Raw genomic sequence first — 25,095 nt, forward strand, 5'->3', positions numbered from 1 at the left:
TAATAAATACACAATCTGCACAAATTAAAATATATTTGAGCATATTTAAAGATCGGGCAAGGTCGTCCATATAACTAATAATGCTAGCCTTTAAAATGGACATTAAACCGAATATGATGATGGTGTACACACGCACACACACATATAATTATTTACTATAATAATTAAATACCTACAAACACTAGTGTTTCATCCTTTTGGAAATCTTCAGTGCAGGGTGTCACAATTAACACCAGTTGATAGATTCGAACCCGGCAACATCTCTGGCTTGATTAGCAAAGACCGTATCTAATCGGCTACTATTAATCACGTGAAATAACGTTAAAATTAAACATTTTATTTTTAAATGTTTTTTACGTCAGTCAGAGTGATCTAATCATTATATGATGATCTATGCATAAGAGCTAAATTGACTGACTTAATTCAACTGAAAGTGCTCAACGATTAGAAACGAGTTTCTCAAAGGGCCTGACATAATATAACTAATTTTATGTAGATAGAGGAGAAACTCTTTCTCCTATAATCAGGTCGGGTTCCATCTATTTTCTAGTCAAACTGTATAATTTGCTTTCAATGATTCATGTGAAGAGGATGAGTCCATAAAACTACAACGATCATAACACTATGGATAGTTTTATTTCATGTAGAGACAGACGACATTTTCTTTAGTTTGAGTTTCCTTGATCAGATTGTATTGCACGAATCACAAAGTTAAATATCTTTTTTTCATCTTTAAAAAATAAAAAATGAAAAAAATAAAAAAGCTTGAATCATTAAAAAAAAAAAAACGAAACGAGAAAAATAAATTTTTTTTTACAAAAAAAGATGTTTTTTTTCTTTTATTTCAAATTATCAACAATTTTCAAGACAAACAATGAATATCTGAACATACATCAGTGAAAAATTGAAAAACAAACAAAAACAAAAAAAAAAAACTGATACATTTATATAAGGAGAAAGGATGTGTAAGCAGATTGACCTTCCTTTGTGTATGAGTATTCAATGTAGATATAATGGGATGTGTATAATTGTACAGCAGATTTTGAACAAAGGGCTCAATATCCTATGGGACAGAGCTATATCAATAATAAAATGTAATAAAAGTATGAATCAGGTTTTAGAATTTTTGATATGTGTATTGATTATTTGGATTATTCAAACAACTACTATCCTCATCTTGGTTGTTATAACTTCCAATTTAGGATTTTTTTTTTTTACTAGGGGTTCACTATTTATCAGGGTTCAGAGGCCACTGGAGAATAAGGATTAATGAGAAAGGGTCCATAGATTTAAGCTGAGTCAAGCACTGGCCATGAAAATAACGATAGAGCAGAGATAGACTTGCAACATTTCTTTTGTGAGAAAGAGATAGTAAGGAAAAGAAAAGGACATCATCCACAAAATTTCAGAGCCAGTTTTCTACTGTATCAAGGCAGGAAAGGGCGCTTTGAGCATCTCCTCCACAGATGTGCCAACAGCATTTAATGTTAGAATGCCTTTGCCTTTTATGCAGACAGAGGATTTTGTCAGGAGTGAGATACCTTCTGGGGTGATAGAATGATGCAACCATTTTTCCAACGACCTTGGCAACGGATCTGATGTAAGTTTTCCATTTCAGGTCAAGAGTGAAGATCAGACCCAGAAACTTTTCAAAGCTTCGTCAAGATGAGAGCCATTCATATTAATTGGGGCCATGCTTTTTTTTTTCTTTTTTTTTTTTTTTTGCATCAAACTCGGAAATCTACAGAGAATGCTGAATATCTAAAAACAAGATTAGGTTAAAATATCACAAAGTTTATACTGAAATTGTTCACATGGTGCAACGGATAAAAGCATTGAGTACAAATAAAATCTGGGGGTTGAAAGTTCAATTCTCACTACATTCCAATTCTTTTTAACTTTTTATCTGTCATGGCTGAAAGAATGAGAACAATCTATCTCTATAGATTAAATAAATGGTTCAGTTTGAAATTCCATATAGATACCGTAGTTTGAAAAACATGCATTTTTTTCTCCTTACTCACCTTCACCGCCAAGCAAATCATATTGCCACTTGGATGTAAGGGGCTACTATTTGGGACCACGCCTAGGAAAGATTAACAAGATGTTGGTTTATGTTACATTCAAATTTCGGCATATCAGTACAGCCAGGGAAGCAGGCAGCAGGAAGGGAATCCCAAAGTCTAGCTGTTCGAGGGAAGAAACTATTAGAGTAGAAAGATTTCTGGCATTTAGTGGCCTCAACAGTGAAGGAGGGGTGATTTTTGTTGCTACGCGGGTTTGTCGGGGATCTGTATGATGAAGGGGCACAAGTGCAACGAGTTCATCAGAACATATTTGAAGAATGTTGAAGGTTACATTAGCCAAAACGTGAAACCGACAACCAAGATGAGAATAGTAGTCCGAATAATGCAAACAATACTAAAAGTTAATCTTATTAATTTTATGACTTCATGTATGAAGGTGTGTGCTTAGGAATGAATGGAAAAAGACTGACAGACCAAACAATACAATCAAATTAAATCTTTTCATCTTTATTATCAGAAGAAGACTTCCTCAGAAATAAGTGAAGATGTTTTTGTTTTTTTTTACAAAATGAAAAAAATTACCTGAGAAATTTTTGTAAAAATAACTATTTTTTTCTCACTCATTCAAATCTCACCATAAGAATTAACTTTGTGATATCATTTGGTCTATCTACCCCTCCCTTGTCATTCATACCTGCATTTCATCAGATTTTATCTGAGTTCTTTGTTCACATATATGTATATGCTAAAATATATTAATTATGTAACAATTGATTCATTTGTCAATCTGTGTAGGTGTGTAGATATTTTTCCTGTTTGTTTCCTGAGGAAAAGTTATTTTGATTCTTACACCACAAAAAACATATCACAATAAAGATAAACTATAATATAGTTACAGTTAAGTGGTAAATTGGAGAGAGAAAAAATGACGTTCATCACTGCTTTGCCAACTTAACATTTGAGAGGTAAAGTAAAATTTTGACTGAACATTTGTATATATATATATATATATATATATATATATATATATATATATATATATATCACATGTAGAATTTGAGTGTTACCCCCAAGAATGCCCCACCCCTTGATTGCTGAGAATTTACACTGAAGTAAAATGAAAATATACATATATTTTCCACAAACAGCACAGTTATATATATATATGCATATATATATATATATATATATATATATATGTATGTATGTATGTATGTATGTATGTGATTAAACTTTATAAGCTTTTTTGAATGTTAAAAATTTTTTATTAAATTTAATCTATAAATATAAAAGCGAAAATGTATGTATGTATGTGTGTTCGCTTTTCCTGTGTGTCTACAAAAGGCTTCTTTCAGAGAAGCGGTCGGTCGGTTCATAACTTTTTAAAATTTTTTATATAATCGTAATATCTCACAGTTAACAACGAAGCTCGCCTGTCTATTTAATTTGCTCGATTTCGGGAAGATAAATATTCAATATTTGTCGCTCGCCGCATGTGGGTTAGTCTTTTTCCTATAACATCTTGGAGGCGAGGAAAAAAGCGTTCAGCAGTAAATGAAATCCCGCAGTCAAACTGACCTCATTAACTCATTAAAACGAGCACCTACTAAATCCAACTAATTAAATAAATTCAAAACATGTTTCCGTAAGCATGTCGCGGTGGGGCAATGGTTAATGTTGCATGTTTTTTTTTTCACAACTTTGCCTCAACGGTTTGGGTTCGATCCTCATACTTCTTCTTTTTAACCCCCCCAACACCCGGGCAACGCCGGGTACCCCTCGCTAGTTTAATATAAATGCGAAAATGTGTGTATGTATGTATGTTCACTTTTTGTGTATGTCCGAGAAAGGCTTTTTTCCAAGAAGCGATCGGTCAGCTCACAACTTAAAACTTTTTATATCACGTCTAAATCATAACATCTACGAGTTAATAACGGAGGTCGCCCGTCTATCTAATTTGCTCGACTTCGAAAAGATAAATATTCAACATTTTTCGATCGCTGCATGTGGATTAGGCTTTTTCGTATAATAAAAGCGACACTAATTCTCGCGGCATTGTTCCGATTTCGATTGCCGGAAACATCCAAAAGCAATCAGCTTTGATCAATGTGGAGTTTCTCCTTATATCAGACAATTGCTATTCAATTTGGATAATCTCTTTTTATGAGGAGCTGGTTTCTTCCCAACATCTTGGGGAAACAAAAAAAAAAAAAAAAAAAAAAAGCAGCCTGCAGTAAATAAAATACTGCCCCACAGTCAAAGTTGACCTCATTAAGTCATTAAGTATGGGCACCTGCCAATTCGTAATACTTAAATAGATTCAATCGTGTTTCCGTTACTATTTCGTGGTGGTCCAGTGGTTAACGTCGCACATTTTTTTTTCACATTTTAATTTCCAATGTCTTCAATTATTAAATAATTTCTCTCTGATCGGTTCATAAAAGTAGTTGTTGATGGGCAGAAATTGGAAGCTCACAGTATATAGTGAATAGCTGGAGTCTCTTAAGGGTCCATTCTGGGCCCAACTCTCTTCCTAATTTACATCAATGATCTTCCAAATCACATCCTAAGATCATTTGTAGACATTTATGCTGACAACACTACCATCTATGGCAACACATCAAAGGCCATAAAGGACAAACTTCTCTCTAGTTCTCACTCTTCTGATCTGGATCATGTGGTGCAATGGGGAAAGACATGGCTGGTTAATTCTAATGCATCTAAAATCAAGCTTCTATCTTTCTATCATCAACGCTCTGTCCCTGTCTAGCATCAATCGAAATGAATGGCTCTTGTCTTGGGGAGGTTCCATGTTTTGACAAGCTTCTGGTCTGACCTTTACTCCTGATCTGAGATGGAACACGTACATCAAATTCGTTGCCAAGGCTGCTGGAAAAATGGTGGGATCGTTCTATTGCTCCAGTAGATATCTCACTGCTGATGCAATTCTCTCCCTGTATAAGAGTCAAGTACATTCAAAGATGGAGTACTTTTGCCACATCTGGGAAGGAGCTGCTTTGACAGAGTTAGCCTAGTGGGGGGGGGGCTCTTTTCTTTTCCCTGCAACCTCTTTTCTGCAGAAGAGACGTTGCAAGCCTGTCTCTGCTTTATCGTTATTTTCATGGCAAGTGCTCGTCTGAGCTCCAATGTATGGACCCCCCTGTCCTGACTTTCACGAAAAACACTCTAGCTAAAACCACTCTCAATAATTTCCCCCACTGTTTATCTGTGCCTAAACGTAGATTCCATAAACATAGCTTCTTTCTTAGAACTGCACACCTGTAGAACTCTCTTCGATTTTCCAGCTTTCCAACTGACTACAATATGGTTGTCTTCAAGTCCAACATGAACAAATTCTGGATGAGCTATCCTCTTAAGTAATCCAATTTACCAAATTTCCACTACTAACGATCACTATGACATGATCTCTTTGACCACTGTACACCCATTAACCCTTATCCTCGAGTGGCCTCTTGACCTTGATAAGTGGCGACTCCTTTGTAAAAAGAAAATTTTTTTGTCTCGATATATTTATATATTTTATTAAATAAAATTAATATATATATATATATATACTCGGGGTTTTTTTTTATATTCAAAAGTAATGGACTAATGAATTCAACGAGGTTGTTAGATAGTGCTCAATAAAAAGAGCTGATAATACTTGTTTATTGTTATATAAACATGCTCACATCCCGCTGCTACAAATAGCCACTTGTTTCAATCAAACAACAGATATCATCAGGCAGCGACTTGACTATTCAAAAGTTCAATGAATAATGGATTTTTATTTTAGGTAGGAACTCTTTAGAAGTTGGAGTTAAAAAACTTAAAACACAGGACTTTAAAGAGTTCCTACCTAAAATAAAAATCCATTATTCATTGAACTTTTGAATAGTCAAGTCGCTGCCTGATGATATCTGTTGTTTGATTGAAACAAGTGGCTATTTGTAGCAGCGGGATGTGAGCATGTTTATATAACAATAAATGAGTATTATATATATATATATATATATATATATATATATATATATATATATATATATATATATATATATACACATCTATCCCTGACAATGAATCCAGAAAGATCGGAAAGTACTTTAACTTATGACAAATATGGCGATTACATCAGCCAGTTCTTGCCAGAAGTGAAGACTTATTCGGAAGTTTGAAAGAATCAAAAATAGAATTAATAGACAAAAAACGTCTATTTTATTTAATGAAATATACTTAAGAGAAAAAATGCTGCCTAAATATACATACGTGTATGTGTGTGTAAAAGAAAACTGAAAATTGTTTATATGTTCCTCAAAATTTCGTCTTTATTATTATTATTCAAAGACTTTCTGAAAATGAATAATTTCAAGAAAAAAATAGATGTTAAAATTTGAAATATGTGGTGTGTTTATGAAGGAGAAATAATTTTTTTACGTAAAAAAACAAAACAAAAAAACAACAAATCTACAAAATATTTCTAATTTTAACTTTCAGGTTTTTTTTTTTTTAAGATCTTGAGAAAATCTGTAAACAATAAAAACGAAATTATGATGAACATATAATTGTCGGATTTTTGTTTTTTTTCATTTTTTTATTATTTTGGATTATTAATTCCATAACTATCATTATATATATATATATATATAATTTAAAGGAGATTAGAGCAATAGTCTAAAGAGCTGAGTGTATTTCAATGTAACAGTGAAATTACTAGTTTAATTGAAATACGGGAAAGAGAAAATGCTCGTTGTAATTTAGATATATAATAAGCTCGATAGGTAGATATCCTAGAGCTGATTCAATATTAAGTAATGTGATTGATAATTTAAAATTTGAAAAATCAAATTTCAACTAAATTAAAAATCCGTTTCATAAGAAGGAACAACAACAAAATCAATTATCTGTACGATCTGTATAATATGATCATACAGATAATTGATTTTGTTGTTGTTCCTTCTTATGAAACGGATTTTTAATTTAGTTGAAATTTGATTTTTCAAATTTTAAATTATCAATCACATTACTTAATATATATATATATATATATATATATATATATATATATATATATATATATATCGTTAGTTATCTGTCCAAAACTAAAAGATTTATTTAGTTTACACGCTTACGTATTATTTTTTTTTATGAAGTACATCTTGCACATGTTTCATTGAATAATGGAAGACCACTAAACAACTCCTCAGAGACAGAGTTCCTCAAAAAGCTGATGGAGAGTTTTTTTTATATGGAATGAAAAAGGATTTGGAGAAGAAAAAAGATAAAAGGAAATAGAGATATATAATGTTTGCAAAAATATAAATAAAAAAAAAACACTTATTTAGTATAGTGTTTATAGCCCCCCCCCCACACACACACACTTTTAAAAAAATAAAAAATAATTTAATTCAAAACACACGTGGGAAAAATGCCTTATGACGCCATATTGGATTTCAATATATATATATATATATATTTATATATATATATATATATATATATATATATATATATATAATCTTCAGTATGTGTGTATGTCTGTAGTCTATTTTTGTGGATGTGTATCTGTCCATTGGTTGCATGCAAGAGGGTAGAGTGACATCACATGATCAATAGGATAATCCTCAAAATCACCACAATTTCCAAAATATGTGTATGAAAAATCTGGTTGGCAGCGTTTATAGACTTTGTATTGGAACCGACTCTATAAACAGATTTTTTGTTCTACTGGCTTCATCAACGGTCATATCAAATTTGTCACCTGAACTACAATTTTAAGACCACCAAGATAGAAGGGAGTTCCCCAAAAAATCATATATACTGCTGGAAGATCGGCCATGCAAAGCGCTGAAAAGAATTTTGCTGCATCTTCCTACCAGATCCAGTGAAAAAGATAAAACGTAAAAGCATATAAAAAATCACAAAGTGCATATGTTAACAAAACAATTTTAAAAATAAATTTACAAAAATCAATTGAAACAATTAAAAAATTTACAATAAAATAAATTTAAAAAATTAAAAACAAAATTAAAAAAAAAAAATGACAAAAACAGTTTTAAAAATTAAAATAAGTTAAATAACAGTCTTAAAAATAAAATTTGAAAAAAATTTTTAAAAAAGACAACATTTTCATAAACTTTTTTTTAATAAGTAAATATAGGAACAAATAAAAATAAAACAAACTTCTTTAATTGAAGGAAAAATTTTGTAAATCTTAAAAAAAAAAAAAAAAAATGAATAAATAAAATAAAAAGCTTTTAATATGAAATTAATTGGCTCTGTAATGTCAATGATGAACATTCCTTGACATGATATTTACATCTCAGTCAATAATGTTTGCCATAAGTGATAGTGTTTATCATCTTGCCCATAGCCATCAAACATATTCATTTTGACTGAAATGAAATGAACCTAATAAGACAAGATGTCATTTGATGAGGAGCAGTTAATTTTACATTCTCTCTCTCTCTCTCTCTCTCTCTATATATATATATATATATGTGTGTATAATTTTTGAGGAGGTCTTTTGATAATTAAGACGAAATATTAAAGATCTCTCATACAAGTGAATTTGATTATATTGCTTTGGTCTATTTACTTGTGTGCATGGGATAGGGAGGTATTAAAATGTTTAAATTTATTTATAGCTTTTCTTACTTTCGGCAAGGAGGTTATATTTTCGGTAGCATATTTTTGTTGGTTTGTTGCTATGTTTGTTTCTGATTTGTTTGTGTACAGCATAGTATTCACATTTCTTGACCAAGTATCACCAAACTTGATGAAAATATCGGTCATGGTCCAACTTAGAACTGATTTCATATTGGGATATATAGGTAAAAATTCAAGGTCACAGAAAAGGTGAAAGTCACACTTATGGCAATAGTTTTGGTTCGGTTTATCATAGAGTCTCACTATTTGGCTAATATTGTAACTAATGAAATTTTGCAACTTATGTGACCTTGACTTTAAACAGTTCTGTCACAGTCGAAATTTTGACAGAATTCAACTTTCAAAAATTTCATATATAGAGCTGATGCATTCAAATAATAGTAATCACCATTCAAAATTGCAACCTAATCAGATAAGTAGTTTTTGAGTTATCAACGTTTTTATTACATGATTTTGGAAATAATTTATACAATATGGAGAAGAAAGGCATTGACTTATGTTCCTGTTGCTTACTCCAATAAATTGCATATTTATTAAAACTATTCTAAAATCTAAGCCATATAGTCCAAAGTGGCTCGTTACAGACAAGACTTTAAAATTCAGCCTTACAGCAATATGGATTCATATGCCTGGGAAACATTTTACTTTCATTTTTGTTTAGCACATTCGCTCTCCTGCCTTTATCGAAAAAAAAAAAAATGTTTATCCTTTGAATTAATTTCTTGCAAGAAAATATTGATTCAGGAAAAGATACTTCAATAAAGGAATTATTACAACAATTTTATTCTTAAAATGTACTTGATAAGAGCTTCACTAAATGAATTATGTTAGATACGAAATTATGTTGATCTTCAAGATGTCAGGAGGGGGATTTGAAAAATTTTGTCAATGAATTACTACATAATATTAAAATAAATAGCATTAAATAAAAAATGCTATAAATGCTCCCCCTTCTGACTAATTCTGTTACTTTTGACCCTCAAAAAATTCAAGATGTCAGGGGGAGGGGGATTTGAAAAATTTTGTCAATGAATTACTACATAATATTAAAATAAATAGCATTAAATAAAAAATGCTATAAATGCTCCCCCCTCTGACTAATTCTGTTACTCTTGACCCTCAAAAAAAATTAATATTAAAAATCTTTTTTAAAGTGCCTATATCTTGTACAAAGCAATGCTGAACAAAATTATATCAGCTTTGTTGGTGTGTCTTGTGCAATGTTTTACTTTTTAGCTGGACAAACAGACAGACAGCTATCCTTTAGATAAGAGTCCTAAGAAGGATAATGACATAAAATATAAAACAGTAAATACCATCACAAAAAAAAAAAATGCATATAAGTTATATGGTATTATTTGAATTCTTCGGACAACTCATCTAAAAAATTCAGAAATGTAAATTTGGATCTTTACATCAAATTAAGATGAAATATTAAAGATCTCAGCTTACTAATTAATTTGATTATATTGCTCTGTTCTGTGTAGGAGGAAAATTAAAAAAATTATTCATAGTTTTCATTGTTTAATCAAGTATATTGTTTATTTATTAATGTTCTAAAATCTTTGTTGTAGAAGCCATTTTGCATTAGAGTCTTAGGACGAATAATGATACAAAATTTAAGACAGCAGATGTAATCACAAAAAATATAAATCACATTCATTTTTACAACAAATAATAAAAAAACATGAAATATATATATATATATATATATATATATATATATATATATATATATATATTAACGCAATAATTTAGTCATTGTTGTCTCAAACTTTAAGTACAAATCAACTAAAATATTTAGTTTTAATTTTTATAGCTGTGAGATCAACATATATACAATAAAGCTTTGCAATTAAGTTTCAAATAAAATTAAAATAAAATATTTTTCAAATAAATTAATAGAACCAAAATTGCAATTATTCAAATATCATTTTTTTTTTCTTTCTTTAAATGAGAAGCAGACGATAATTCAAGAAAATCCATAAGTAGAGAAGTTAGAAAAGAAAAAAAAAAAAAAGCTCTTCAATACAAGAAGACAATTTTCAACTTTCCTCCTCATCCAGGCACTGCATTCTCCTTTGGAAGACTTAAAGAAGAAAAAAAAAAAAATACATAACCCGTCATCTAAAGACATTTTAAAAAAATAAAATAAATAAATAAAAAAAAAGATAAAAAAATTAATAAATAAATTAGATGACTTCTAATCCGACGAGGAGTTTTCAATCAATTTGTGTAATAAAAAAAAAAATAAATAAAGATTTCATGGGCTTTTTTTGGATGAAAGTTCTCGTCTGTAACGTAAGAGTTTCTTTCTGTATTTTCTGCCGAGCGTCTTTACCCAGTAATGTTTGAAGCTGTGGTTGGCAACAATCAGCTTTCCATCACGGTAGATTAATTCAGCCAGGAAACGCAACCAGTGATATAACAACACTTTGAAACCAAATGCGCGAAGAGCCTTCAGAATTCGCGTTATTCGCTTGAAATTGTGTTTGTATCTGGAATTTTAACGAGAAAAACAAACATGGAGGAGTTAGTTTGATGACTGTGTTACAAGGTAGAGTATAGTTAAATATATGGAACTGAATTCTGGGCAATGTTTGTCTAAATTATCAATCAACATCAATATCTACCTATATATCCTGATACTTTGCAGTTTTTAAGTTTGTTTCACATTCCTCTGAAGTTTTACTCTTGATAAAACATGCTGTGGTAACTGTTGATGTTGATGACTTTGCAGAGAACGCATAGACTGAAGATCAGGTTTCAGTAATAACTTGTTTATTCTTGGATACTGGGATGAATGGGGTTAGTATAAATGTCAATAATTGAGGTTAAACACACACACACGTGTTTATATATATATATATATATATATATATATATATATATATATATATAAATGTGTATATTAATATTAATATATATATATATGTAAGTATTAATATTAATATATATATATATATGTAAGTATTAATATTAATATATATATATATATATATATAATGTAAGTATTAATATTAATATATATATATATATAAGTATTAATATTATATATATATATATATATATATATATATATATATATATATATATATATATATATATATATATATATAATGTAAGTATTAAAATCAAGATTATACCATTCTATGATTTAATAACGATTTTAGAAAAAAATAACTTTTACACATGTTTCTAGCAGAATCTAAAGTAAACACAAGTAATACAGTCTGCTTACTCTAACACCCGCTTCTTTAGAAAGTCGAGTCGAGGAAACAGACGAAATCAATATGAAGAAGAAATAAGAAAAATGGCACATGGACGATTTAAAAAAAAAATTTTTTTTTTTTTTTTTTTTTTACATTTTCACTCCAATTTACATTTTCACTCCAAACAAGGCACAGTGTCACTTTGATGTAGGGAACTACTATCAGGGACATAAGTTGCAAGCATACTATGTAGGGAGTTGAGCAGCAAGATGTCTGTTCACATTACACTTGAACTTCTGCATGTCAGTACAGTTGGGGAAGCAGGAAAACTGTTGGAAAACTGCTTCTATGGTACCAGTTTTCAAGAATTCTGATGAAAGAACTGACCCAGTAAATTATTGCCCCATTAGCCTCCTTCCACTTTTCGCCAAAATACTTGAGTCCATAATTAACCAAGCTCTAGTCCATCACCTTACAGATGCTAAACTTCTGACCAACCAACAATATGGATTTAGGCGAACCCGTTCCATAGCAGATATCCTAACTAATCTCTGAACATATATACTATTCACTGGACAAAGCAGGGGAGGAGACAGCGGTAGCCCTAGATATATTTAAGGCTTTTGACAGGGTATGGTACAATGGTCTCCTCAGGAAAATCAGATCATACGGTATCACTGGACAAATACTTAACATAATTAAATCCTTCTTAAGTAAAAGAAAAATCCAGGTTGTTCTCAACAATCGTACATCTAAACGATATGATATAAATGCAGGAGTACCTCAGGGGTCTATCCTTGGACCATTATCATTCCTAATATTCATAAATGACCTGCGTGACAATTGTCTCTGGACACCACGCTCTATAACAGGCACCATGGGAAAACAAATGAACACATATCTAAGGAAATGGCAAAAACACTAGAGGAAGGTTTCCAATTTGTAGTGAAATGGGGAAAAAAATGGATAGTCACATTCAATGCTGCCAAGACCAAGCTTGTTTCCTTCAATAATTACAAGAAACTTTCTCAACCTTCAATAGCAATGGCCAAAGACACATTACCTGAAAGTGCATCTTTTAAACACCTCGGCTTAACATTCACAGGGAACATGAGTTGGAACAACCACATTGAGAGCATTGCCAGGACTGCTATGAAGAAGGTAGGCTCTCTCTACCATGCTAGAAAGTTACTTACGCCTGAAATTATCCTGCACCTCTACAAGGCCACCATTCGCCCATGTATGGAGTACTGTTGTCATATTTGGGCTGGTGCATCTGCTACTAGTCTCTCGCTCTTAGACAGGGTTCAAAAGAGTGTCGCCAACCTGACAGGTCCTGAACTGGCATCTAAGCTTGAGCCTCTGTCCCATCGACGAAATGTTGCATCCCTCTGCCCATTCTACAAGTATTTTAATGGTGAATTCTCTGATGAACTGCAAGCACTTGTACCCCCTCAACATAAATACCCCCGACAAACCCGACTAGCAGCTAAATCCCACCCTTACACAGTAGAGATCCCTAGATGTAAGAAAGCTTTTTACTCCAACAGTTTCTTCCCCAGAACTGCTAGACTTTGGAACACCCTTCCGGGTTCCTGCTTTCCCAACTGTACTGACATGCAGAAGTTCAAGTGTAATGTGAACAGACATCTTGGTGCTCAACTCCCTACATAATACCTCTGTAGCTTATGTCCCTGATAGTAGCTCCCTACATCAGTAGCAATGTACCTTGTTTAAGGTGCAAATGTAAAAAAAAAACATGTTTAGTCCAGACTACTATTACATCTTGATTGACCATGAAAATAACTAAAAAAACATTTTTTAAAATGAAGGACTTTCCAAGTACACTCCTTTATTTTCGGTTCATACTTGTTGTCATTTTAAAAATTGATTCTTAAAACTTTGTCTGTTACTGACCTGTTTAAGTCGTCGAGTCTCTCAAGCCATTTGGATTTTAACTGAAATTCATTTTTGCCGACCATCTCCATGCCATAAAAGTCCAACATCATCAAGAAGGCTCGATATGCTCGATTTCTTAAGATCATCGTATTACGGATTTCCTAAAATTGAATAGAAAGGCGCACACACAAAAAAATAATGTTAAAAAACAAAGTAACCAAGATAAAAAAAAAAAAATAGAAACACATGTGAAAGGAGTTATATCCTAGAAATATTATGAAATTCAGGTATGACACATATGATTCTAATGACCAAGATGACATCTGGAAGCAAGTAAGATTTATATAAAAAAAGAATTGCCTTGCCATTTAGTATTCAGTTTTCCTTCTTACAACCCGGTATATTTACATATTGTTGTAGCTGTCTATAAATTATCATAATTTTTTTTTTTTTTTTTAAGTTGTTTGTAATAAATCACATTTTTCTATTGGGAAATATTTGGTTCCATTTTCTCCATTTTAACAAGAGACATCAACCCTTTTTGCAGTTGCAAGTAAAGTCAGATGTAATTCAATCTTTTTTGATACTTGTAAAAACTGAGTACACAAGAAATTACTGATATGTTGAGAGAGGATAATCAGTTTGTGAGCAAGGAGCGCAAGACAATGACAACGGATGAGAACTTAGATGTGGAGAAAGTATATTTGGATGGTGAAGCTATTGAGGTTGTCAAGGAGTTTTATTATAGCTTAGTGATACCATTGGAGCATAGGATGAAACAGGTGCTAGTGTGATTGCAAGAGTTAAAAGTGGACGAAGTTGAGAGAACTTCTGACATTATTTAGTAGAGTATTACCACTGTTGAGCAAGGGAAGAGGCTATGAGGCATGTATATGTAGCATGATGATGTATGAAAGTGAAACCTGGTCAGTGAAGGTTAAAGACCTGCGTTGCATGGAGAGAAATAATATGAGAATGATACAATGAATGTGTGATGCGAGTCTTTAAGATAGGTTGACCTCAGAGAAAAAGTAAATCTGCACAGTATAGGGAGATGTATGCAAAACAGGAGACTTTGATGGTATGGCCACATTGAAAAAATTGATAAGAGTTAAACGTGAGAGATAACAACATGGCTAGAAAAAAAAAACGAAGGAGAAGAATACCATGGCACAATGTTGAGGTCGGCATTTGCTGTCGAGCGGGTTAACACATGGTTATGCCACAGGGCCAGAACTGTGTGTGTGGGTGGGTGTGTGGGCGTGGGTGTGTGTAGAGAGAAAGAGGGTAGTACAAAAAACAATTTTTTCCTAAATAGCTCCAATCAATTTTTTAAAATTAAGAGACATCAAGTGAGCATGTGAGGAAAAGAAACAAATTCTTTGATAAAACAAGTCATCTAACTCTCTCTCTCTCTCTCTCTCTCTCTCTTTATAAATTACTTCAAGTGTCAGCCTTCATGATAAAATTATAATTTTCAGTTTTCAGAGAGAAATGTCATAACAGAGAAAATCAGTTCATGCTCATGTATTTTTGCTACTGCACTATTTTTAAATAGTTCTTTTCAGGTTAAATTCAGGTTTCGCAATATCGTTTTTATTAGATTGTTAGAATAGTTACAAAGCACAGCATAGTTACAAAACATCCTTCCCATGTTAAGAATGGCTTTCAAAATAACATTATTTCAGTGCGGTACTTTGGAGAAAGCCGATTCAACCCACCTAAAGTAAGTGCTACTGGCTTTAAAAAAATGTTTCAGACGATTTATTCTCTTACCTTCTTCAGGTGTATCTTGACAATTACTTATACTATTGTATGGTAAAAAGAATCTTTTTTCTTCCAACGAACCATAGTGATTAGAATTCAAAATGTGTGAGGATTGGTATTATATTTTATTTGGAAATGTTTGGACTACTGTTCTCATCTTAGAATTCAAAATGCGTTATGTGTTTATGTTTCATAAACACATCACATATTTTGAATTCTAATGGCTAGGCTTCATTGGAAAAAAGAATAAAAATCCTTTTCACCATTCACCAATAAGAGCCATTGTTAAGAGGCACCTGAAGAAGGTTGGAGGATAAATCAGGCAAAACGTTGTGAGAATAACAACCAAGATGAGAACAGTAGTCAGAACAATTTCAAATAATACATATTATCAATCCTCATCTAAAAAATTTAGAAATAATTTTTTATAAAAAAAACAAAAAAAAACTGATTTTGATCAAAAAGATAAGAATTCATATGAGAGATTCAAGCAATTTAAGTAGAAAATCGATTTTTTTTTTGTATTAAAAAAAAAAAAAAAAAGGAGTATAATTCCACTAAAAAGCAAAGAACTCACATCTCCGAATTAAATGGTTAATTGGGAGAAAGGTAAATTCGTATTCTTTACTGCGTTACGAACTCAATATTTGAAAAGCAGACGAGAACCTTAAATGAACACTACATATATCATAAAAAGATCAAGTGAAAGGCCCCTTGATTTCTGGGAATTTTTTTAACTAAAAAAGGGGACAATACTGAGTATATCCTTAAAAACTGAATATTATAAAATATAAAAAAAAATAAAAATAATGGTTATACAGTATTATTGGCTGGGGACAGAAAGACATAGTGTTTCTAATTCAATCCCGGACAATGCTGTATATGTAATAAAAAGTTAAAAAAAAAAACTTTTCAAGCATTTCGCTCTACTTTAAACTAAATTGAATATTGTTTGATCAAATTGCAATATCATTTTTCTTTTTTCTCATACCAGGTTTATTTCACCACTGACCTAAATCAAATGTTATTCAAAACATGCCTTTTATACAACAGGAAGCAACTGCGTTTCTAAAAAGTCTGAAAAGGGTTCGTTTTTCTTTTTTGTTCATTTGTAGCAACAGTTATTTCATCTCTTTGTTTGGAGTCTTATAATTTACGCTCCTATACCTGATTAATGTTTCATGAGCACGACAGCTGCTGCTGATTCTTTAAGGTTCACAACTGCAATTACGACATTGTATAGTTTCCAGGTGTCACTCCAGATTCTATACATCAATACTTTCTACATCAATCTGTATAAGTTATTGTTATTATTATTAATAATAATAATAATAATAATAATAATAATAATAATAATAATAATAATAATACTAGCGGGACATGTGGAACTTCAACAGCAGCATCTTTCATATGTAATATATTGCTGCTGTTGAAGTTCAACGTAAATGAAGACCCTGCGATATTATTGTAGCTCTTTTTTGAAACCTGTGAAACTATTTATCTAAGTAATCTAGTTAATGTAGGGTCAGAATATATCTGGTTATTACGGTTTATCTCCAATATCCTTATAAGAGTTTGTAACATATTTCCATTGTATTGACATCCGGCACAAACAGAAATCTCATGATATCATAATACTATCTTTAGACAGAGCAGATACTATCCTTGGATCCTAGCCAGAAGACTAAGAAGGTATATTTTAGTTTCACGTATGGGCCAAAAACGACATCAGTTTAAAAAAAAAAATTTTTTACACTCGATCTTCGGTGATCAGGAAATCCTACTTGTTAAAAAGGAAGATAGAATGTGATAACATACTACGAACATTAAATTAGCGTATCTGCATACTAATTTAATATTCATAGTATGTTATCACCTATCCTTCTTTTTAATAATTAGGATCTCCCGATCAAATAATTTATAATCTGGAAACCGTGACACACGTATGTTAAAGGCACTACGGCATTAATATATAAATTTCTTTTTGAAATAAGAAATGCCTGTCAGAGGTAATACTATTAAGAACAAAACTGAAGCAAGAGTTTTGTAGTTTGCCCATTTTTATTAATACAATATATTTTTTCCTTTTGTTTTTTTACATTATCTTACAATTTTACTTGCAAGATTGTAAAAAGTTAATAAAACTGAAAAATATTTAATTAGTGATAACACTAGGGTAACACAACGAAAATATAAAGCATTATAATTGCAGTTTTTTTTTGTTTTGTTTTTTACATGAGGGTCACCACTTATCAAGGCCCGAAGGCCACTCAGGGATAAGGGTTATTGCGTGTACAGTAATCAATGGGATAGTATTGTAGTAATCATTAGTATTGGGGGTTTTGATAGAGTGTCTTACTTAAGGGGGTGGCTTGTCAGGAGTTTGTTTATGTTGGACTTGAAGACATCCAAGTTGTAGTCAAGTGGGAAACAGGCAAGCGGTAGAGAGTTCCACTGGCGTGCAGTTCTAAGAAAGAAGCTTTGCTCATGGAATCTACGTTTGGATTTAGGCACAGATAAAGAGTGGGGGAAATTATTGATAGTAGTTTCAGCCAGACGGGTGTTTCTCGTGAAAGATTAGTGAGGGAGCCGAGAGATTGGAGCTCAGACGAGCACCTGCCATAGAAATAGCGATAAAACAAAGGCTTGCAACATCTCTTCTGTGGGAGAGAGCTTGCAGGGAAGAGAAAATGGCATCCCCCACTAAACCACAAAGTTTATTTTGTACTCTGTCAAGGCAGGAGAGGCTGTTTTTAGCAGCTCCTGCCCAGATGTGGCAGCAGTACTCCATCCTTGGACGTACTTGGCTTTTATACAGATAGAGAATTGCATCAGTAGTGAGATATCTTCTGGAGCAGTAGAAGCATTCCACCATTTTCCCAGCGTCCCTGGCAACAGATTTGATGTACATGATCCATTTCAGATCAGGAGTAAAGGTCAAACCCAGAAGCTTGTCAAAACATGGAGCCTCTCCAAGACGAGAGCCATCCATTTCAATTGATGCCAGATGGGGATCAGAGTGTTGATGATGTAAAGATAGAAGCTTGGTTTTGGATGCATTAAAAGTGACCAGCCACCTCTTCCCCCATTGTACCATGCACTCAAGATCAGAGGAGAGAGAATTAGAGAGAACGTCATTTACGGCCTTTGATGTGTTGCCATAGATGGTCGTGTCATCAGCATAGATATCAACGAATGATTTAAGTATGTGTTTTGGGAGATCATTGATGTAGATCAGGAAGAGAGTTGGGCCCAGGATGGACCCCTGGGGGACTCCAGCATTAATACTGCGGGCCTCTGATTTCTGCCCATCAACCACTACTCTTATGAACCTATCAGAGAGAAATGATTTAATGATTGAGAAAACATTTCCAGTAATAACGTAGCTGGAAATCTTGTGAAGTAGGCCCTTATGCCATACCCTATCGAAGGCCTTCGATATGTCAAGAGCAATTGCCCTGGAAAGGAAACCTTTGTCAAGAGATTCACTAATCCTGTGTGATATAACCGTTAGCACATCTGCTGTAGATCTTGCAGAGTGGAAACCATATTGCATGCCACTAAGAAGGTTGTTTCTATTGAGGTGGTTGACTACTTCTTTATTTAATATGGATTCCAACAACTTACTCATGACACACAGGAGACTTATTGGTCTGTACTGAGAGGGAGATGACTTTTCACCTGAATTCTTAAATACAGGGCATACTGATGAGGTTTTCCAGGGTGTTGGAAAGTACTTCTCCTTAAGGCAACGCTTAAACAGTTTTGTAAGTATGGGGGCAAGTTCTGGTTGGAGCTTTTTCATCACTATAACTGGAATGCCATCAAGGCCAGTTGCTTTACTGGAATCAAGGTTCTTGGTTAGCTTGGCGACATCACGCACAGATATTTGTATGTTGCATAGAGTGTTGTCTGTTATAGGAGGAAATACAGGGAGTTGATGGTCATTGTCGCATAGGGTAGAATTAGCTGCAAAGTTCTTGGCAAATATTCTGGCCTTGTCTGATGCTGACGAGATGACCTCAGGTCCACTGATGATAGTTGGGATAGAATGCACACTTCTGTTCAAGATCCTGTTTGCTATTTGCCAGAACTGGTGGGAACCAAGCCGCTGCTCAGCTACTTTGGGTTTAACAGACTGAGCATATAGCTCTCTTGCATGTTTTATTACTCTTTTACAGTGGTTGCTGGCAGTCCTGAAAGCAGCTTTAGTCTCAGTACGTCTATTACGATGGTAGCTATGGAAAAAGTGATTTCTGGGCGCGATGGCAGCAGCACGTTCAGGGGAGAATGGTATGTATCGGTCTATGCCTATGATTAACCATTCGGTCAGGTCTGATACTATAGAGGACACATCCTTTTTAAACATGGAATGTGTGAGAGGAATTAAAGGACCAGCAGCAGCAGCTCTTGTGCTAAAGGGCATGAATAGAGAAAGCGCTTCATCTTTTTCTTTTAATTCCATCTCAACTCAGATGCTGAAGATGAGGAGATAACCTTACAAGGATAAACTTTGTAAAGCCATGTGTGACCCCCCCACACCCAACAACAACTGCTGATCCCAATGCTGTTGTGTGTTGTGGTTTTCTTTTCGTCTTCATCTCCTTTTCTTCTCATTCTAACTGTAGCATCTTAGTGATTGCCGAAGACGCGAGATCTAGCTTCCAAGTATTTGAAGGAATCTAAAGCAAAGGACATGGTTTCACAACCTCATGTCTTCAAAAAAATGGGAGGTGTCGATATATATGATTGGTGGATGAGCAAATATGCAACAACAATCACAGCAAAAATGTGGGATCGGCCAATCTTCATTTGAATTTTGCACACGGCAGTTGTGAATGCCTTCAATAAGTTTCCAGACTTTCTTTTGTACAGGCATTTAATATTGTCATAGACACTTGAAAATTGCTATACATCTTATGAGACCACTGACAAATTTTTTATGATTCTTTTTTTTTTTTTTACATAGGCATCACCACATTATCAAGGCCAAGAGGCCACTCAAGGATAAGGGTTAAAGAGTGTACAGTAGAAATTGGACAATATAGTAATCATTAGTAATGAAAATTTGTTAAATTTGATAACTTATATGGAACGGCTCATCAAGAACTTATTTACGTTAGACTTGAAGACAACCATATTGTAGTCAGCCGGAAAGCAGGAAAACGGAAGACAATTCCACAGGCGTGCAGTTCTAAGAAAGAAGTTTTGTTCATGGAATCTACGTTTAGGTTTAGGCACAGATAAAGAGTGGGGGGAATTATTGATAGAGTTTACAGCTAGACGAGTGTTTCTTGTGAAAGTTTGGCGAGGGGGGGACCATAGATTGAAGCTCAGTCGAACACTTTCCATGAAAATAATGATACATCAGAGACAAACTCGCAACATCTCTTCTGTGAAATAGAGGTTGCAAGGAAGAGAAAAGGACATCTACGAGGCTACGAAGTCTATTTTGAACTCTATCAAGGCAGGACAAGTCCTTTCTAGCAGAAACGAACAGCTACAGCAGGAATTGGAATGCATACTACTAAAGCCTGATTGTCACAGCTGGTGAATTAAAAAAATGCAATTTGGATGTGAGAACACTTTAGGAGAACGACATGCAATAAAATTCTGTTTTAAATTTGGAAAAAATGCCACAGAAATGTATGGAATGCTTCAGACTGCTTTTGGACCATCTTGCATAGATCAAGCATCAATTTTTGAGTGGCATAAGAGATTCAAGGAAGGCAGGGAGTCTATGAGGAATGATGAGAGATGTGGGAGGAGTAAGGAAGTCATAACACCAGAGTTGATTGGCCAAATAAAGAATTTCATGGATAAGGACTGTTGTATATCTTTAGAGACAATCAGTGAACAGTTTGATGTCAGTGTTGGAACTGTACACATAATTATTTGCAAGGAACTGAAGATGCGGAAGATTTGCATGAAGTTTGTCCCAAGGGTGCTCAAAGAAGATCATAAACTATTTGGACATCAAGACAGTCTCTTATCCTCACTACAGACCATGTGACTTTTGGTTATTCCCTAAGCTCAAGGAAAACCCCAGAGGCTGTCGTTATGAGACAACTGAGGAGATGAAAACGGCTATGACAAGGGTCATTGACACTCTCACACAAGAGGACTTCAATGAGGCCTTCCAGAAATTGTTAGAACAGTATAACAAGTGCATTGCAACTGGAGGAGATTACTTCAAAGGGGACTAGAGTTTCATGTGTGTACTATCAACAAAAGTACTCATGCGAAAAAAGTCTGGAAACCTCGTAGGTGTCCTTATCACCCGCTCAGGTCTGCATCCGGAGAGACAACATCCAGCTTCGACTTTGAAGAGGACTAGAGTTTCATGCGTGTACTATCAATAAAAGTGCTCATATGAAAAAAGTCTGGAAACTTATTTAAGAGACTTTGTATTATATATGATTTGCTATGTAATGACGATGAAAACTCAGTCACCAAAATGGATTTACTTTCATTTAGAAGAGCAATTTGCCAAACATATTTGAAAATTCCTATCAACAGACAACAACCTGGTAGGAAGCGGAGCCGTCCAGCACCTTCACAAATTCGTTCGTTTTGATTGCAAAAGACACATAATGAAGCAAAGTGCATGGAAGCGATGGCAGAACAAGCCATGCGATGCCAGACAGAGTATGTATCATCCCAAATGCGCAGTCACTATGCATTACTTGTTTCTCTTATAGTTACAATGGCTGAGCATAAAAAAAGTGTGTGTTCGTCAATCGGAGTCGATTATGACCATAGACAACTAGTTGTGTGTCCGCAGGTGGCTGATCAGTCCAATCCGGGCGCGGAAGCCCCTGCCACATGTTGGACACCAGTGGCTGAAGACGGCCACTTCAGCATCTCAGGCTTTTTGCGCAGCGCACTTCTCTTTTGCAGATTCAGTTCGTAACTATAACTAAAGCTGTGCAGTCACAATATGTGTAAACCATTTCATAATTACAAAAGACAAATGTAGCATTACTTCATATTATTTATTTTTCTATAGCTATATAGCTAACTTTTCTCTTTGAAAACAGTATACTTTTGTTTTATGAAAGTTTTATAATTACATGTTTTTTCTACTTTAAAAATAAAGTGTTTATGGTTAAATATATATATATATATATATATTTTTTTTTCTTCATCCATTTTTCTGTATAGAATGAGTAGTTTTGAAGACCGAAATTAGAGATTGTTATCCTCACAAACAAAAAATAAAACAACACAATCTCACAAGAGAAAATACAAACTCTTTTAGCATTCCAGCACATAATACTTCCTGTAAGTTTCTATTACTCAAGTAGCTGTTCGACTGGATAGAATATGTAAATGACAAAACTCATTGAAATTACATTTTTCTTGCAAATGATAAATGTGAAGCATGACTGTCTAATCAGAATCAAACATCAAATTGACAGATTAATTGCTATCTAGGTCTAATTTGAAAATCCACCTGACTTAATTTTATAGAGTAAATAAAAATGTAAAAATGTTTATCCATTTCCCATTATATAAATATTAAAAAAAAAAAAAGATGCATTGCTATCTATTTATATATATGTTTGCCTGTGTTCTTTTTAATTCTCTTTCTTTGAAGATTGTAATGCTGGATATGGTGCAGCCAAACCAACTGCCAACATTGCTCTGCTTTTTATTGAAACCAACCCAGAGCTCTTTTTAGTATCCTTGCTGTTCCCTTAAGTACAATTTTCTGGATCTCTTTTGCACTTGGTTCACCAGGAATATTACTTAGGTAGAACTTTAGGTTCTGCTTCATAAGCCCTGTAGCACCTATAATAACTGGTATGATTGATATCTCCCTAAGATTCCAGTTTCTTTTCATATCATACATGAGCTTGATATTTGGTCTGTTTCTCCCTTTCAGCTTTGTTCAGACCTCCATCATTAGGGACACTCGCTTCAACCAAGGTTGCCACTCTCTCTGACTTATTCCATGTAACTATGTCAGGTTTCACAGCAGCATTTTCAAGGTAGGTGGCTGTAGAGATTACATAATCATAATATATGGTATACAAGTCATTTCCAACTGTTCTTTCAGGTTGATGTTCCCAGGACTTGCTGCTACACCGGATGTTTCTGTATGAATGCCTGTCTATCTGGCCTTGTCATTTTCCATTTGTAACATGGATTTCATTTTTTGTTTTTGTGCAGTATATCAATCTCAGTTTTGTCAGCCTTATGCATTTTTCCTTCTGTCATTCAATTTTGGCTCTAAAACAGTTCACCCACTCTTTGTGTCATTTAAAACCATTTTATTTACCCCTTTTTTGACAGAATGATGAAATTTACACTCAACTAGTCAATTATTTGAGGAACCAATACACACTGGCTATAACTGCTCATGGGGTTTATCGACCTGTTACGCACACCATTTGAAAAGGGAAAATTTTTCCGAAATTAATAATGGAATACGTCGCATGAATTACAAGTAAGACATTTAAATTCACATTTTAGCAAAGAAGAAAATAAAAAGTCTCCATTATCATATTTTAATTGATTTGGTTGTTTTATTGTTTTGGGGTTATTTAATGCCAAATCCAATAATTTTGGGGAAAAAATTTTATGCTCCAAGTTCTCTATATCTTCACATATTTATTCATGGGGTTTCATTTAGTAGTTGTGTCTTACGATGAACCCTTTTCGGCTTATTTAATGCTGAAACCAGTAATTTTGGAAAAAAAGTTTTTATGGTTTAAGTATTTTTATATCTCCAAATATTTATTCATGGAGTTTGATTTGTTATCTTTGTAATAGAAAATTATTGTCTTTTTTTTTTTGATTCTGCAGAACATGATTGAATTTTGCAAAGGAAAAGGAATATAACAATAACATAAATGTTTAATCATTTTAGCCAGTATCTTCAGAGAGCCTGATCTGGTGGCACCAGGCATGTTTTAATTAATTAAAGGGAAAAATCAAAATATTCAATATTCTATTTCATCATGATTAGCAACAATTTAAATTAATTTTTACCACGTTGGGGGAGGGGGGGCTGCTAAGAATCATTCGGCTTACAGCACTGTGCATGTCAGAAGATAAAGGAGTTAAAAAAAGCCACAAGGGACAAGGACACTTCATTTATTAATAGTTTATCTACAACAAACAATAAAGCATACAATTAAATACATTTTTCCCATACACAAAAGAATGCATTAAGTTAATCCCAAAAAGTATGCATTAAACATAAGACAAAAACTTGCATGGCATCTAACAAAGTGATGTGCCAAGTGCAGTCTTGCTTTTTCTGCATTTAGTGAGCAACTGAGAACAAAATATGGCCTTAATTGTTGATCATGTGTTGGCATAAGATTTCCGACAGGATCTTGTGTTCACTGCGAGATTTTTTTTACCAAGAAGCATAACTGACCGAGAAACTAATTTCTCAAGGGAGATAACCAATTCTGACAAAAGTATTATAATGAATGTTTATTTTTTCTTCATTAACTTAGTTTATTTATGTTCTTTAATTTGATAATTTTTACTGTCGAACATTGGAGGCA

General features: G+C 33.3%; 1 protein-coding gene across 2 annotated transcripts in view; it reads right to left on the reverse strand.

Annotated features, from left to right (window-relative positions):
- Nucleotides 1-10,690: 10,690 nt before the first annotated feature.
- The window catches only part of LOC145252619 (opioid growth factor receptor-like protein 1), a 163,260-nt gene continuing 148,855 nt past the window's right edge, over nucleotides 10,691-25,095 (reverse strand). For both annotated transcript variants that reach the window (XM_080112337.1, XM_080112336.1), the window contains 2 exons: nucleotides 13,823-13,965; nucleotides 10,691-11,191 (listed from right to left, as the gene is read on the reverse strand). In XM_080112337.1, coding sequence (XP_079968463.1) covers nucleotides 10,957-11,191; nucleotides 13,823-13,965 — 378 coding nt within the window. In that variant the 3' untranslated portion in view covers nucleotides 10,691-10,956. The remainder of the gene's footprint in view (nucleotides 11,192-13,822; nucleotides 13,966-25,095) is intronic.

The sequence above is a fragment of the Euprymna scolopes genome, chromosome 29 (genome assembly GCF_053919585.1).
Source record: "Euprymna scolopes isolate OS-2025 chromosome 29, ASM5391958v1, whole genome shotgun sequence".
Classification (NCBI taxonomy): domain Eukaryota; kingdom Metazoa; phylum Mollusca; class Cephalopoda; order Sepiida; family Sepiolidae; genus Euprymna; species Euprymna scolopes.